The sequence below is a fragment of the Microplitis mediator genome, chromosome 10, assembly GCF_029852145.1.
Source record: "Microplitis mediator isolate UGA2020A chromosome 10, iyMicMedi2.1, whole genome shotgun sequence".
Lineage (NCBI taxonomy): Eukaryota > Metazoa > Arthropoda > Insecta > Hymenoptera > Braconidae > Microplitis > Microplitis mediator.
Window position 1 is genome coordinate 5273378 of NC_079978.1, and position 16175 is coordinate 5289552.

Sequence of the window (16175 nt, forward strand, 5' to 3'; positions counted from 1 at the left end):
GCTGCTTTACATAATTATAAATAAAAAATAATTATGTAATCTTTTCAGTTAATAAAGTATCAGTAAGATAAGTTATTTTAAGTGTTTTCGTATAATGAATTTTTTCGGATGGCAAATTAATAGGCCACGCTAGTACTCTTACTCCTCGGGTCTTCCATTCTTCAATTATGTGCCTGTAACATTGATTAATTGTTATTTAATCTCCAATTACTTGAACATTCATTCATCCGTTCATTCGTTCATTAAATTATTTAATTTAAAGTACTTGATTTATTATATCAATTTAATTAATAGTATTTAATTGTAAAGGATGTAATTATTTTTTTTTACGTACGGACTAATTATATCTTTGTGTAGAAGAACACATGAGATGCCGAGAACGAAATAAGTGAAACGCATTAATGCCCATTCGTGTAAAATGTCAAGTAAAAAAATAGATAAATTTTTAAGTGGATTTTTTGTGCGTATTAGACCATGTTCTTTTGAACTGTCATTGGCCATTTGTGAAAATACTTTTGGTTCAAATGCTAAACATGTTATTATTCGTGGATCACGTCTTCTTATCTAGAAAAAATAAAATGTTTATTTTAAATTTTAAATGATATTAAAATAAATATTAGGGATGTGCGAAAATTTTCAAATTGTTCGTCAGTTTTAAAATGATCTAAAAGTTTTCATTTTATCTATAAATTTTCAAATTACTCGATTCGAATCGAGAAAATTCTGATTAGCTTTCAAATATTCAATTTTTATTTAATGAGCTCAGTTTTTCAAGACCCAAAATAATTTTTTCCTATGGTATGTTCGGACCCCCCGTTCCGGTGCACTGGGGCGCCCCCATATACCCGGGAAAATTAAAATTCATAATTAAATTATTTGAAAAAAAGTTAATTACCAATAAAAAACAATATATGAATTATCAAATGTTTCGATTAAAGTGAAATTCAAGTAAGCGAATCTTAATGTATGATTATGAATAATCTTTATAACTAGTATTAATATGAATAAAGAAAAATGACAATTGTTAATTAATAAGAAATATTAATAAAAATCAATTTTATTATGCTACATGCACGCACGTTTACACACGCACATTTACTGCAGACAGATAGTATATTATACATTTATATATTTGTTAAGGATATTCTTAGACAGTGCTCCTAATTAGCACACTTGATAATTCATACATTTTTTTTTATTGGAATTAACTTTTTTTCTAATAATTTAATTATGAATTTCAATTTTCCCGGGTAAATGGCGGGCGGACCAGATCTATTTATTTCTGAGAAAAATTTGAATTATTGAAAAAAATATTACAATTTCAAGTCGTTCAAAAGAAAATTTAGAAATTATTCTTAAATTTTTTAATAGTTCGCGAATTTACGAATTACTCGAAAAGTTTCGAATTATTTGAAAACTTACGAATAATTCGCACACCCACAATAAATATAATTACCATATAAATAGTAACGGGAAAATAACTTGTTATGAAAGCTTTTTCATATAACTTTGGATATTTTTTATAGGCGTCAATTATTATTTGAACAAAGTCTAAATTTGAATCTTTTATATCGATTAATATATTGAGATCGTTGTTCAAACATTGTTCTATTGCTTCGTTGAATAATAATATTCTCTCAGTACCTTTGAAAGTTTCTCTGGAAATTAATAATACGCATTAATTTGTTTATTCATTTTAATCAAAAGCTTGTAATGTTAATGTGAGACCTCTTGCCCTTTAATGTTTACTCTCATTACGAATTAAAAATCACTATCACTAATAACAAAATAATAATTCATTGTGATACATCTATTTATAAAATATTATCTCGTAAAAATAAATAGATAAATTTTAATGTAAATAATGACATAATTGTAAATATATATCTTTTTAATTTGACTTTTGCATAATTAATTAAATTGATTATCGAAAAAGTTAAATGAATAAAATATTAGATAATTTATTACATTCAAAAAATTTAAGTTAAAATTTAATAAAAATATATATATTTTATATATGTTTAAATATATATTATATATATATTTAAATTCTACACTAAATATAATCCAATATGATGATAATACTCATATTTATTTGTATAGTCGATACTTTTATGGTAACATCTGTCAAATAAAATTCACAAAAATGGGAAATGGCTTAAAATTTGAATTGGAAAAATACTTTTATTAATATTAATTGAAAAAATAAATTACCTGAGTGGATGATTATAACTTATATCTAATTCTTTTAATTCATCCCAAGTCATATCTTTAATACTACCAATTTTACCGGTAAGTCTTTCAATGGTTTCATCATGAAATATAATAGGAATGTTATCTTTTGTCCGCATCAAGTCAATTTCCACAGCATTGCAACTTTTAGCTTTACACTAAAATTAAGAAAAATGAATAAATAAATAATTAAATCAATTACGTAATTAATGAATTAATAAATAAGTATTAATGTAACTGACAAGTAGTAATTTTTAAAATATTTGAATAAATAAGTAAATAAATAAATAAAATCTGAGTGGAATAAAAATTAAAAAGAGTTTTTAGATCAGTGAAAAATCCATACGCGCATTTATTTGAATTTCGTTATTTAAATTCATTTATTTACTTATTTAAAATTCATAAAATGTCTCATGTCTGCTACATTGACACTCATTAAATAAATAAACAAATAAATTGATATAATAATAAGCAAGTTAGTAATTAAGAATTAAAAATATATTACATTATTAAAAGCTGATAGACTGTTTTCTGGATAATCATATCCTCCACCTCGATGGCCAATTACTCTCATGCAAAATTCGTTATTTGTTATTTTATCATCATTATTTATTATATTATTATCATTATGATTATGATTGTTTGACAACAACGTAAATTTTTCGTCATTAATTTTAAAATTACTAGGATCCACACCCAATACTTTATAAACTATTTTTTTGTCAGGCGGTGGATTTTTTAATACCCACAGTAAAATAATAATAATTAATGTGCCCCAAACAATCCATGGAATTGTAAAATAATAAATTATACTGATTAAAATATACCAAGATGCCTGGAGATAAATCCATAAAGCTGCACTGTCAAATAATGTCTTCAAAAGACCAGACATTTTTACTTTTCACATCAATTATTATTGCTAATAATACTTAATACTTTAATATAAATAGACAATCTTCTTTAATTGTCTACATTAATTAACGAAATGTCATTTTTCGTTTACATTAATCATAATTTATATAAAATTTATATTTTATATTCATGTTAGGTTACGATTTTTTAAATTATTTTATTTATTATTTTTAATAAATTTAATTAGATTTATTTACTTGTTAAAATCAATACTTAAATAAATATAAGAAACTTAAAATTATTTTGAATCATAAATTGGAGTTATGATTAATTTTTTTATACATCACAAAGAGCACTGGGGTAATTTTTCTTTGTTTTGGTAAAGAGCGTTTGTTACTAGATTAAAATATCTAGGGAAATTCGGGGAAGTGTTTTTATTATTCAGAGAAAATTTATTATTATTTTTGTTTTTGAAATTAAAATAATCACGATATTAAAAGCAGAAGATGTTTGACAGTTTATATTTTCAAATACATAAAATCTAAATTGTTAGAATAGAATTTTTTAAGAAATTCATGCAAATAATTTTTAAAAATCCCCATACTTGCATATTCTCAGGGTGCATTCGAAAATGCTGTAGCTCTAGCTCTAGCTGAGTGTTGTCATATAGCGAGAGCTAGAGCTAGAACATTTCCGAATGCACCCTAATTAATATAATTAATGACACAAATAATTTTTAATAAAATTATTAAATTTCAATTATGAAATTTCGCGCCAAGTTGGCGCTACTGGGCGTCACTGTATTCGACGTTCAAATTTTTTGCAAGAGTGGGGGTGGTCGAATGAATCGCAAAATCGATTGCTTTCTATCAACTGACGGTTCGATAGCGACAGTCAGTATCATCGACAACTTCAGTATAGTCCAGATTCTTCTTTACGTTTGAATTGAAACAGTATTGCAGTGGCGTCGTGTAATTATTCATAACATTTGTTGCTCATAGTTATTGTTTAATTAAATTGTGCAGTGTTTGTAAAATTTAAAATGTGCAAAGTGTCTGTGGTGCAGTTAAGTGTTAAGTGTTCAGTGCTAGTGTAAAGTGTTGCTGATGGCTGATGCTGATACCTTCCAAGTTCCTGAGCAAAATCATCTGGCATCGTCTGGTGGGAAATAGCAGTTAAGTGACGTTTTTTTAGCTGCAATACACTTGGAGTAATTTAAATTAAATCTCCAAGTGCATTAGGACACCCTTCTGCATATTATTTCTCCGCCAAGGTTTGTTCAAACACTCAAGTGTTTTTTGTTTAATATTTTAAATATTTTTCTATCATATTTTGCCGCTATTTTATTTTGACGTACGATTTTTAATTTTTCTCCAGTTTCTAATAATTAATTCTTCAAATATTTAAATTTCCCGCGCAAGTAATGAGAATAATTAATAAAAATCAAAAATTTTGAGTAAATATTTTTTAGTCTGGGTGCATTCGAAAATGCTGTAGCTCTAGCTCTAGCCAATTTTTACCATATAGCGAGAGCTAGAGCATTTCCGAGTTTAATTTTTTTTTAAATCATAAGTAATTTGATAATAAAAACAAAAAATTATCAAATGTCTGTTATCTCCTAGATTTTTCTTTGAATTAAAACTTTTTAATTCCAATTTTATAAAAATAATTTTTAATTCATTTAAAATTTCTGGTAAGTATAATTTTTTTCAAATTTTGAATTTACATCTATAATTCAAAATCATAATAAATTTTTTTATTATTGAAGATCTTTATCACTTTTCATATCAAATTCAAAAATGAAAAGAGAAAAAAAGACAGAGTTCTTTTTATGCTGTCGTAACTTACCAAGATTTCTATATTTCCAGGAAATTCTACATTATCGACTGTTTCATAAATATAAAACATATATTTATGTATTTACTTTACAAAATAAATGACACTTAAAAATAGATGCAAGAATGTAAAAGTGTCAATTGTTATAATATTAAAAAAAAAAGAAACTTTTAATTTATCGAGTGCAATAACAATATTTGAAATAAACTAGCGGATGTTAATATTTTATAAAATTGTTTTTATTGTTATTATAAAATAAAAATGAGTGATTTTTTAGCGAATAATAATATTTGTGGTCAGAATTTATTGAGACTTGTTTCTCGAGGCAATGCTATAATTGCTGAATTAATGAGATTAAAAGATTATGTACCACCGGTTTTTAGGTTAGTAATTTTATTATTTATTCATTTACCAGGATACAAAAATATATACATATACGTATATGTACATAGGCCTGTACATAGGCCTGGGGAAAAAACTTGTTCAAAAAAAAGTAAAAACAATTTTATGTGTCTGGTCATCCAACAAAAATGACCATACTCATAGTAACATTCATACATGGACAGAAAAAAAAGATATTTTGAGTAAAGAAAATATTTTTTAAGACAAACGTCTTTGGGAACCAAGTCAAGATTTTCTTGAGCCAAGAGAATTTACGATACTGAAGTTAGCTGACGTCTAATAATTTTTGAATTCTTTTAAAAACGATAAATTATAAAAAAAAAAATATTTGAAAAAATTGCACTTATAGTCTTTTTAATTTTCTACATGTGCATATTTTTATTTTTAATTATTTTTTAAATTAAACTGTTGAAAAGAAAATTCGAAAATTGTCAATTGTCTGCTAACTTCAGGATCGTGAGAATTTGTCTTGGTCAGAGGAGTTCTACTCTATCTGAAAAAATTTAGGTTTCAAAAAAATTTTCTTGAATCAAAAATATTTACTTTCAGTCCAGAATTTTTTATTCTGTGTGCATACATTAAAAAATACGAAAAAAATACAAAACTTAAATTAAAGTGAAACTAAATTTTAAATATTTATAATCCAACTTGTTAATTTTTTCCTATATATCATAGATTAGAATCTAAACGTCATCTCCAAAAATATGGATCAATTATTATGGACTTTGCTTATTTCAAAGCTGCCAATATAAATGAACAGAAAATAGAAAATGATTCGGTAAGTGATCCTTCAGTCATTCAAAACAAAATAAGTCAATAGAAATTAATGAAAAAATTTTATTATTGCAACAGGTACTCCAGGAACTTGATGAAAATTTAAGAGAAAATTATGCTGATGTATTAACACGATTTTATTTAGCATTTGAAAGTATTCATAAGTATATCACTGATCTAAACGCTTATGTTGATGAGCTGGATGACGGACATTATATCCAACAGTCAGTTGAAACTGTCATGCTCAATGAAGAAGGGAAGCAATTGATGGTCTGTAATTATTTAGCTTTGAATTACTCAATGAAAGTATTCAGTCAATCAATTACTCATTTATTTTTTAGTGCGAGGCAGTATATTTATATGGAGTGATGTTGCTGTTAGTAGATCATCAATTCGAGGGTCACGTACGTGAAAGACTTTTAGTATCTTACTACAGATATAATGCCCAAAGATCATCATCAACGCGAGTTGATGATGTCTGTACACTGCTAAGATCAACTGGATTTTCAAAATCATCTGCCAAACGACCGGCAAATTATCCCGAAGATTATTTTGGGTGTTCTATCATTCATTTCTATCACTATTATATTTATTCACATGAAATTAAAACAGATGGTTTTTAATTTAATTTAATTTTAGGAGAGTACCAATTAAATCGACGTTTGTAGATTTGCTAATAGGCCGCTTGAGATCAGACGAAATTTATAATCAAACTCTAGCATTTCCGAATCCAGAGCACCGCAGTATTGCGTCAGCTAATCAGGCCGCAATGCTTGTTATTATTCTATCTTTTCAACCGTCAATAATTCATAATGGGTCTGCAGCAATGCGTGAAATTGTTGATCGTTTTTTTCCGGACAACTGGGTTATAAGTATTTATATGGGAATTGTTTTAAATTTATGTGACTGGTGGTTGCCTTACAAAGCAGCGCGTACGGCTCTTAATAATACTTTAGAAAATGTAAATATTAAAACAATATCTCAAAATTACGGCCTTAAAATAAAAGTAAGTCAACAATTAGTTTTTTTCTTGTATTGGTATAGAATTCACTAAAAAATTAGCGGAGTAAATCCGAAGTGAATGCGGAGTGGAGGTCTTTTTATTTATTTAATATCCTTGGAGTAAAATTCACTTCTAAAAGGAGTTTATTTTGATATTAAAACTCCAAATCGGAGTAAATTCGGATTTAAATAAAATTGAGATCACTCCAAAATCACTTCGTTGAAAAAACTCCTTATTTACTCCGTATACAGAGTAATTTTCTTTTTTTTTAAACTTCGGGACTCTGATTGATGGAGTGAATTCGGAATATACCTGAAGATCGTAACGTTTTTCGCCCGAAAAAAAAATTTGGAAACTAAAAAATCTACTGGATGACTAGATTTCTAAAATGTTTCGGACGTAGATGCTAATATGTCAGCCGAAAATCTTAGGCCAATCCTTAACTCCGAAACTACTCTTTGAGCAGTCAAATTTCATCAATTTTTTTCATTTTTGTTGTTCGAAAAACGTTCCGATCTTCAGGTACATAATTCGGATTGAAATAAATTCCGTAGTTACTCCGAATTCATTCCCAATTTTTTACAGTGTAATTAAAATTAAACAGTTTTTTGCATTTTCATCAACCAAAATTTTTAAAAAATTTTTGGTCAGATATTATTGCAAGATATCGTAAAATTATAACTGAATTATGATTAAAATTACAGAAATTAATAGTGGAAATAGAAAAATTACAACTTGCAGTAACATTAGATGAAAATGAAATAGAATCTGTTATAAAATTAATTCGTGAATGTAATGTATCACTTCACTGGATACTTTTGCATACAACAGTACCAACAGTATTGCGTGAAGAGTCAAAACGTTCTCGTGTATTACGACAGCAAGTAATTAATGAAAGTAAATATACACCAGAAGAATGCTTGCGTTTGTTACTGAGTACCGCGCAAATAGAACAAGACGTTAAACAGATATACAAGCAGCTGTTGCAAGACAAAGAGTCGAAATGGAGTGAAAATAAAAATACATGCGTCGAACGTATCAATGACTTGGCTCAAGTGTTGGATACTAATAAGCACGTGGATGGAGCAGAGACAAACGAGTGTTTGAAAATCTGGTTCAAAGAGATCAGTGCACACGTGAGTTCACTTCAGCAAGAGGACGGAAGGAAGATCGCGCAGTTGCTTCAAGCGCTCGAAGAAGTCCAAGAGTTCCATCAGCTGGAAAATAATCTACAGGTGTCTCAGTATTTGAATGACACGCGGGAAATTTTGCACAATATGCTGCGCACTGGGAGCATCACCGAAGACACTATGATTGCACTCAACATTTTGACTGACTGCTGCTACGCTTGGAATATAATGGAGACATTTATTGATATTATGCAAACTAATATTAAAAAAAATCCCCCGACTGTAATTAAATTGAAGTCCCTGTTTCTAAAAATGGCATCAGCACTAGAGATGCCGCTGCTTCGTGTTAATCAAGCACGCAGCGCAGATTTGTCATCCGTTTCCCAGTATTACAGTCGCGAATTAGAAAATTATGCGCGTCGCGTACTACAAATTATTCCAGAAACTGTCTTTGGATTATTAGCACAAATAGTTCATTTGGAGACAAATGTTTTTAAAGAGATACCAATGAAATTGTATAAAGATAAATTAAAAGATTATGCTCAGCTTGATGAGCGTCTGCAAATGGCCAAATTAACGTACGCGGTTTCGGTATTCACCAAAGGAGTTTTGTCACTAAGAAGTGTGTCTCTAGGTGTACTAAGAGTTGATTCCCACCGTTTATTAGAAGACGGAATCCGCCAGGAGTTGGCTAAAAAAGTAACACTGGCGCTGCACAATGGACTGACTTTTGACAATAAATCCAAAGCGAGTCTCGTTGATAAATTAAATGACTTGGCCAATGTGATGGACGGTTATCGCAAATCTTTTCAGTACATACAAGATTACATAAATATCAACAGCTTAAAAATATGGCACGAAGAGATAACGTACATCATTAACGCGGCGTTGGAAGATGAAAGCAAAAATTCAACGTGGATACCAAATAAATCATGGAAAATGTTGATCACTGATGATAAACAGGATTACTCGAGTTTCGTTGAAATCAACGGGAGTAGCACTTTTATGGGGAGGCTTGCAAAAGAGTTGATACGTGTGACTGATCCCAAGACTACTGTTTACATCGAGCATGCTCTGGCCTGGTATGACTTGAAAAGTCAAAACGAAATTCTTAATTACAAAGTTTTCTCTATGATACTAATGGCCATCGGCACTCCGGGGTTACATGGATTAGATAAACTGTTGTCGCATTTTATCAGCATGGAACTGAAAAATTTGTTCAAGTATGTCGACCATGGAGTGCATGACAAAAGCTGGGTCACGATGACGGAGGAATGTGGCGCCATTGTTCAAAATATTGAGTATTGCAAAAGTATGTTTATTTATTTTTATTAATTAATTTATGTAATTATTCATTATGTTTTTTTTTTAAATAGATAATCCAGGTAAACTTTATTCAACTGTAAGTAATCATTCGAATAAAATATGGCCTTATATGATTGAGTGTTTGTTAAAAATCGGGCACTATCAATTATTGAGAAATAAAATTAGTTATGAATTAAATACTGCTTGCAAATTTGAAGCAAAACATGTTGAGTCAGCACTAAGAACTCTTAATATGTAAGTATTCAAAGTAAAGGAATATCGATTTAAATCTATATAAGACTGGGCCAAAAAAATCGATTATTATTTTTTTTTTTTTTTAGTACATTGAAAATATTATTTGGGGCGACAAAAAAAAATTATTGTGAAAATTTGAGCCCTTAATATTAATATTAAGAAGTGTATCATCGCAATTTTTGATTTTTTTTTTATGAGCGGGTTTTTGTCTCATAACTCTCAAACCATTGAGATAAACGAAATTGACTAAGATAAATTTTTTGAAGGAAATTTGATGCTCTACAAAAAATGTTTGATTGAAATTTTTCGTCAGATGAACCGTTTCCTTATCATCATGCTTTGAACATTGGTGTGATTTTAAAATTTGATTGTTCAACTTTGGAGTTTTGTAATTCATATTAATATTAAAGGCTCAAATTTTCACAATTTTTTATTGTCACCCCAAATAATATTTTCGATGTACTAAAAAGAATGGTCGATTTTTTTGGCCCAGTCTAATATAGAAATTTATTATTTATATTTTAAATAGAGCGGTACTTGATGAGATGCGTAAAAAACCTGATGAGTGTCTCGAAAGACAAGAAGAACGTGATTTTATCCATGAATTGAGTGTAAGACTTGACTGGACTGGCATTAGTGATCCTCTTAATAAGACATATCTGAAGTTATCAAATTTAAATAATTTAGATCTCATATTATTTCTCTTTACTATTTCGTATCTTCATAAACTTCATTACTGCAAGAATACAGGTATTTTTTATTGGTGCTATTGTTATTATTATGTTATTTACTTTAATAACTTAATTAAGTAACTAGATACTGGTGTAATTAATTAAGTAAGTAGAGTAAATTTGTTAATTAAGATGAGTAGTGTTGTAAAGGTCAATTTAATCTAGACAGAATTTATTGAAAATAACCGTAGACAGACGTCAGTTTGGCGGATAATGTAAATAATCTTTTTGAAATCCATTTTGAAATAGATTTTATATCGATATATTCGTAAGTATACTATCGTTTCAATTCAATTTACTCAAAGTACTCAAGATACGAATAATGAATAAATCAACTGATCTAAATTCATTAGAATAAACTTACGTGCACTTTCTTCTTTTTATTATATATATACATTTTTTATTTATTTATTTCAGCCAGTCTTCTTAGTAAAAAAATTCAAGATCCCATTGATGCGGTTGTTTTTACGATCGGCGTACAAACATTTTTCCGACAATTTACTAATGATATTTTTAATAATTACATATCATATCTTTGCAAATATGTTTTGTCTTTTGTATCTGGTGATAGGTGAGCATTAATTACAATCCGATAACTTTTATTATATTATTAATTAATAATTTTTTAGTCTTTTTTAATAATTAAGTTGTCAATCCCGATCCATATTTTGTTGGAATATTTTTTATTTAGTAAATATCAAAGATGTTTTGTTTATGAACATCTGTAGCTTCAATCTGATCACATTACATGTAAATATACTGTCGATTTTACATATATATTTGGATTTATAAACTTAAAAAAAAATTTTAATCTGAATATTACAAATATTATTAGAAAATTTTGCCAGTACCTCAGAATTAAAAGTTTGGTAAAAATTTACTAGAATTTATATATATATACATTAGGGTGGTCGTTAAAAATTTAATTTTCTCAGGTGCCTCATAAAAAGCTTCTTTTTAGTGAAAAAATACGTGGGAAATTTAGTTTTTTCTTTTCAAGTAAAAAGAACACGTGCCGCAGGACGATCAAAGTTCATTTTTCAATACAATCGCGGTTTTTTTTTAAATATCTCATGAAATATGCAGATTAAAGAAAAAAATCATAGGAACAATTTTGCAGGAAATTAAATTTTTGACAAAAAAGGTCATTTTCATTTTTTTTATAAAATGTGTATTTATGAAGATATTTTAAAAAACTTTTTTTAGATCTCATCAATTGAGCATTTTAAGGATTACGAATTTTTAAAATAACGCCTTTTCTTAAATATAGAAACTACAACAAGCATTAATGGTTGATATGTTACGAGTTACGAAGTTGTCTATATTTAAGAAAAAACGTTATTTTAAAAATTCGTAATCCTTAAAATGCTCAATTGATGAGATCTAAAAAAGTTTTTTTAAAATATCTTCATAAATACACATTTTATAAAAAAAATGAATGTGACCTTTTTTGTCAAAAATTTAATTTCCTACAAAATTGTTCCTATGATTTTTTCTTTTAATCTGCATATTTCATGAGATATTAAAAAAAACCGCGATTGTATCGAAAAATGAACTTTGATCGTCCTGCGACACGTGTTCTTTTTACTTAAAAAGAAAAAACTAAATTCCCACGTATTTTTTCACTAAAAAGAAGCTTTTTATAGTGCGCCTGAGATAATTTAATTTTTAACGACCACCCTAATATACATATAGTTTGTAATATTTATATAAATATATAAAAAATTGTATCAAAAAAATTTGGAGCGAGATTTGACTTTTAAAAAAAATATTCTGCACCAATTATCAAATAATAAAAATAAATTATAATGATAATTTTTTTTAGTGGAAAAATGGGAAGCGAGTGGGAATCAGAAGGAACAACAATTTTGTGTTACTTACAATTAATATCAAAGTATTCAAATATACCAAAGTCAACAATATTTGAAACAATTCCGGTCATTGTTTTAGACCAATATAAACAAGTGATAAAATGATAGTGATTACATTAATTTAATATAATTAAAAAATATATATAGATATGAATATAGTTATGATTTATATTTTATTAGAGTCAAAATAATATAAAAGTATATTTAAAATAATTTTATAATTGTTTAATTAAAATAAAATGATGAGTACACGAATACGAGTATGAACATATTAATACGTCGAGTATCGTATGGGTACATATATGTATATATATATATTGTATATACATGGGTAAAATGGAGCTGTGTTGTGTAGGGGATGAAAATGGGTAATAAATGAAATAAAATGTAACGAAGATGTAGTAGGCGTGATATATACATACACATTGAGTACATCGGCGGCAAATGCAGCGGCGGCCGATTGCGGTAGGCGGCTGCACGCCGTTCATCGGCGGCAACTGCGGTAGCCGCTGTACAACAGTAGCTTGTTCGTCCTACAAAAAGGACTTGCGATCGAACCGGGTTCTCAGTTGCTAATAGAACTACTCCAATACCGATCATACTTTTAATTAACATTACCGTTGAGTACTTTATAGTTATGCTATACTTAGCTTCTCAATGAAGTCTCGCAAGAAGGTGGATATATTTAAATATTATTACACGGAAAAAAATAAACTAAAAATTAGTGTTGGAAATAATAACCCGGAACCTGGGTGCACGAAAAAAAACAAACTTTAAAAATTAGTGTTTGAAATTTTAACCCGGAACCCGGGTGTCAATATGGGGAATTTTAAATTTCCAAATAATAAATTTTATAATACGTGTCATAAATGTTTCAAATATCAGTTACGATTTTTAAAAATCAAATAGTAATTTTTCTTGCATAGACAATAAATTTTCATACTTATCCTGTAATTATTCACGTTTTAATCATAAACGAAAAAATTAATATTTAGAATGATAATTTTTACTGATCACTTTATCATTATATTACTGGTCGTTCTCAATTTCTAGTTCATTTTTTTCCGTGTGTCAATTTAGAATTTTAACAATAAATTTTATAATATGTGTCATAAATTTTTCAAGTATCAGTTACGATTTTTAAAATTCAAATATTTATTTTTCTTGCATAGACAATAAATTTAAATACTTACCCTGTAATTAACGGTTTAATTATAAATGAAAAAATTACTATTTAGAATGATAGTATTTGCTGATCACTTTATCATTATAATACTTGTCGTTTCTCAATTTATGTAGTTCACTTTTTTCTGTGTAATACTAGTATTTTATTCATTGTTTCTATGTTAAGTACATATACTTGTTGGATTATCTAAATTAACACGGAAAAATTAAGGTGTGACTGTGCGTGTTTTGCGTCATACTAATTTACCCGAAAAATAATTTTTTTTTAGTTTAGTAATTCAATTACTGACAATTAGACAAATAAATAATTTTATTATTCATTATTTTTTTATAACTCATAATTAAAAAGTAACACATGTTTTTTTATTACGTCAAATTAATGCATGAAATTAATTATGAGTAAATATTTAAAAAAAAAACTTGAAATTTTTGATTAGAGAAGATTGATCTTAAATAATTTTGACAGTTCATTATTAATTTGTTATCTAGAAAATAATGCGTTTAATGTTGGTAATTACGATTGCAATCTTCGGAGGATACTCAGTCGGAGGACAAGAAACAAGTTCACAACGTGATCCTTCATCTTATGTCGTGAGAGTACGACCTAAGACACGTATCGTTGGTGGATCACGGCCATTTGTTGAGTTTCCTCTATCGACGGCAATAGGTTTTGGTAAACGTAATTATAATTATTTTAATGAAAATTTCGAACAAAAAATGAAACGTACGCATCGTGCTGCTATTTACTCAACTAAAAATAATCCACGACAGTAAGTAATAATTAATAGTTAATTATTTTAATACTTACTTACATACATATATTAGACTGTGTCAAAAAAATCTACTACTTTTTTTAAAAAAATTATACGGATTCAAAGATGAGCCAAATCGATCGACTGTTTTAAAAGTTGTGGATGTGGGAAATTTACCTGCACGCAGATAAATTTTTAGGAAAAGTTACTCACAAAATATGATACTGTGAAGACGTGTGGTAAATATATAAATTTTGCATGCACATTGTAAAATATGTTACTCGATAGCATGTAAATGAAGTGCAATTTCTACTAATGACATAGTCAAAGTTTAGTTACTGGCTAGATGTCTTTACGGTACCAAACTTTATGGGTAATTTTTACTCAAAAATTATCTGCGTGTAATTTCATAAAAAATTGTCTTTATATTCGGGATCATCAATTTGTTAGAAGAAATTGTTATAAATCAAAAGTTGTATAGTGAAAATTAAAGCCAATTTCACGAACTTCAAAATGCATTCCACGAAATTAAGTTATCGCATTTGGTTCAAAAGTTATTTTTGAACATGATCAAGGTAATTTCTCGAAGAACAAGTGTACCAAGTTTCATTAAGATTCGATAAAAAATGTAGTCAGCATCCATCTGATATGGCGGGTTATATAACATATGTACATACGTACACACACGGAAAAAAAAATTAAGCATTGCAACAGGATTTTTCCTGTGGAATAGATAAAATAAGGAACAAATTTCACGTACCAATTTTTTTTTGTCAGTATAGTAAAATTTCAAAATTAAAAAAAAAATTCAGTTTAGAAAAAATTCAAATTATGAAAAAAATTTTAATTTTAAAAGTGGAATTTTTTCCCGAACTTTTTCAAATTTTGAAATTTTACTATCCTGACAAAAAAAAATTGATACATGGAACTTGTTCCTTATTTTATTGATTTCACGAAAAATTTTGTTGCTGCAACAAGATTTTGTCCTGTTGCTCCCACAAGAATGCGTCCTGTTGCAGCGCTTTTTTTTCGTGTACATTATTCATAAACTTTTGAGCTGACGACATTTTTCGGTAAAATAAAACGTATTGCAGTAACATTTTTTGAAAATTGCGACATGAGACCCTCTACAATAGCTATATTCTAAAAGAAATATACCTAAAAAAAAAATAGTTGATCTTTTTGACACAGTCTAATACAGATAGATATACAATTATTATCCATAACAAAAAAAATTATTATTCCAATAGAAATCCAATTTATTGGCTTATGAAGCTCGTGAGAAGATATCCGGGACTTGAATAAAACAGAATAAAATATCCAAGTATTCAGTTGTCATGACATTTAATCAGCTTTCAATAAATATTTAAATTAGTAAATAGATACTTTTATTTATCAAGTGTATTAATAATAATAATAACATAATATGTTATTTTTTATTAGTATTAAATTTTTTTTATTTTGTTATTTTAAAGTGAATGTATTTTAATAAAGGTTTACGGTTAATAAATAAACTGTTAAATTTTAATTTCATTTAATTTTCTTCATCATTAATGTATTTTTTAAAATCTCTTTAAAACTTCAAACAGTAGCTATTTTTTTTTTTTAACGCTAGTGATATTTTTCCTAACATACAATAATTATTTTAATAGATTTAATTTTTTTAATAATTAAACTACATTTTTGATAGATAATTTATGCTATTAATTAATAATTTATATATTAGTATTTAGTAGACTAGTGATATAAAGCAAGAAAAAACACTTGCAAATAATATAAAAATGCGCGAAGCATATATTATTGTTGTATAATATATATATATATATAATAATCAATAAAAAGATTAA

At 27.5% G+C, this 16175-nt stretch overlaps 2 protein-coding genes across 2 annotated transcripts; one reads left to right on the forward strand and one right to left on the reverse strand.

Moving 5' to 3' along the window:
* Nucleotides 1–31: 31 nt before the first annotated feature.
* On the reverse strand, nucleotides 32–4067 carry LOC130675772 (glycerophosphodiester phosphodiesterase 1). The gene is made up of 5 exons (XM_057481613.1): nucleotides 3963–4067; nucleotides 2215–2390; nucleotides 1457–1658; nucleotides 335–564; nucleotides 32–173 (listed from the first exon to the last, which is right to left on the reverse strand). Exons 1-5 carry the CDS (start codon nucleotides 4065–4067, stop codon nucleotides 32–34), a joined length of 855 nt encoding a protein of 284 aa, XP_057337596.1.
* Nucleotides 4068–5027: 960 nt separating this feature from the next.
* On the forward strand, nucleotides 5028–15831 carry LOC130675371 (WASH complex subunit 5). The gene is made up of 12 exons (XM_057481002.1): nucleotides 5028–5303; nucleotides 5998–6100; nucleotides 6175–6366; nucleotides 6438–6652; nucleotides 6736–7102; nucleotides 7804–9541; nucleotides 9606–9789; nucleotides 10319–10539; nucleotides 10938–11091; nucleotides 12346–13066; nucleotides 14066–14346; nucleotides 15579–15831. Exons 1-10 carry the CDS (start codon nucleotides 5182–5184, stop codon nucleotides 12494–12496), a joined length of 3447 nt encoding a protein of 1148 aa, XP_057336985.1. The 5' UTR covers nucleotides 5028–5181; the 3' UTR covers nucleotides 12497–13066; nucleotides 14066–14346; nucleotides 15579–15831.
* The last annotated feature ends 344 nt before the right edge of the window (nucleotides 15832–16175 follow it).

Excerpts from the sequence above, each read along its gene's own strand:
- LOC130675772 (XM_057481613.1), bottom strand. The coding sequence starts at position 4,067 with ATGAATAATTACACGACGCCACTGCAATACTGTTTCAATTCAAACGTA. Across the intron at positions 565-1,456 it reads TTCCCGTTACTATTTATATG|ATAAGAAGACGTGATCCACG; the intron begins GTAATTATATTT and ends TATTTTTTCTAG. Across the intron at positions 174-334 it reads CACAAAGATATAATTAGTCC|GCACATAATTGAAGAATGGA; the intron begins GTACGTAAAAAA and ends TCAATGTTACAG.
- LOC130675371 (XM_057481002.1), top strand. The coding sequence starts at position 5,182 with ATGAGTGATTTTTTAGCGAATAATAATATTTGTGGTCAGAATTTATTG. Across the intron at positions 10,540-10,937 it reads TCATTACTGCAAGAATACAG|CCAGTCTTCTTAGTAAAAAA; the intron begins GTATTTTTTATT and ends TATTTATTTCAG. Across the intron at positions 11,092-12,345 it reads TCTTTTGTATCTGGTGATAG|TGGAAAAATGGGAAGCGAGT; the intron begins GTGAGCATTAAT and ends AATTTTTTTTAG.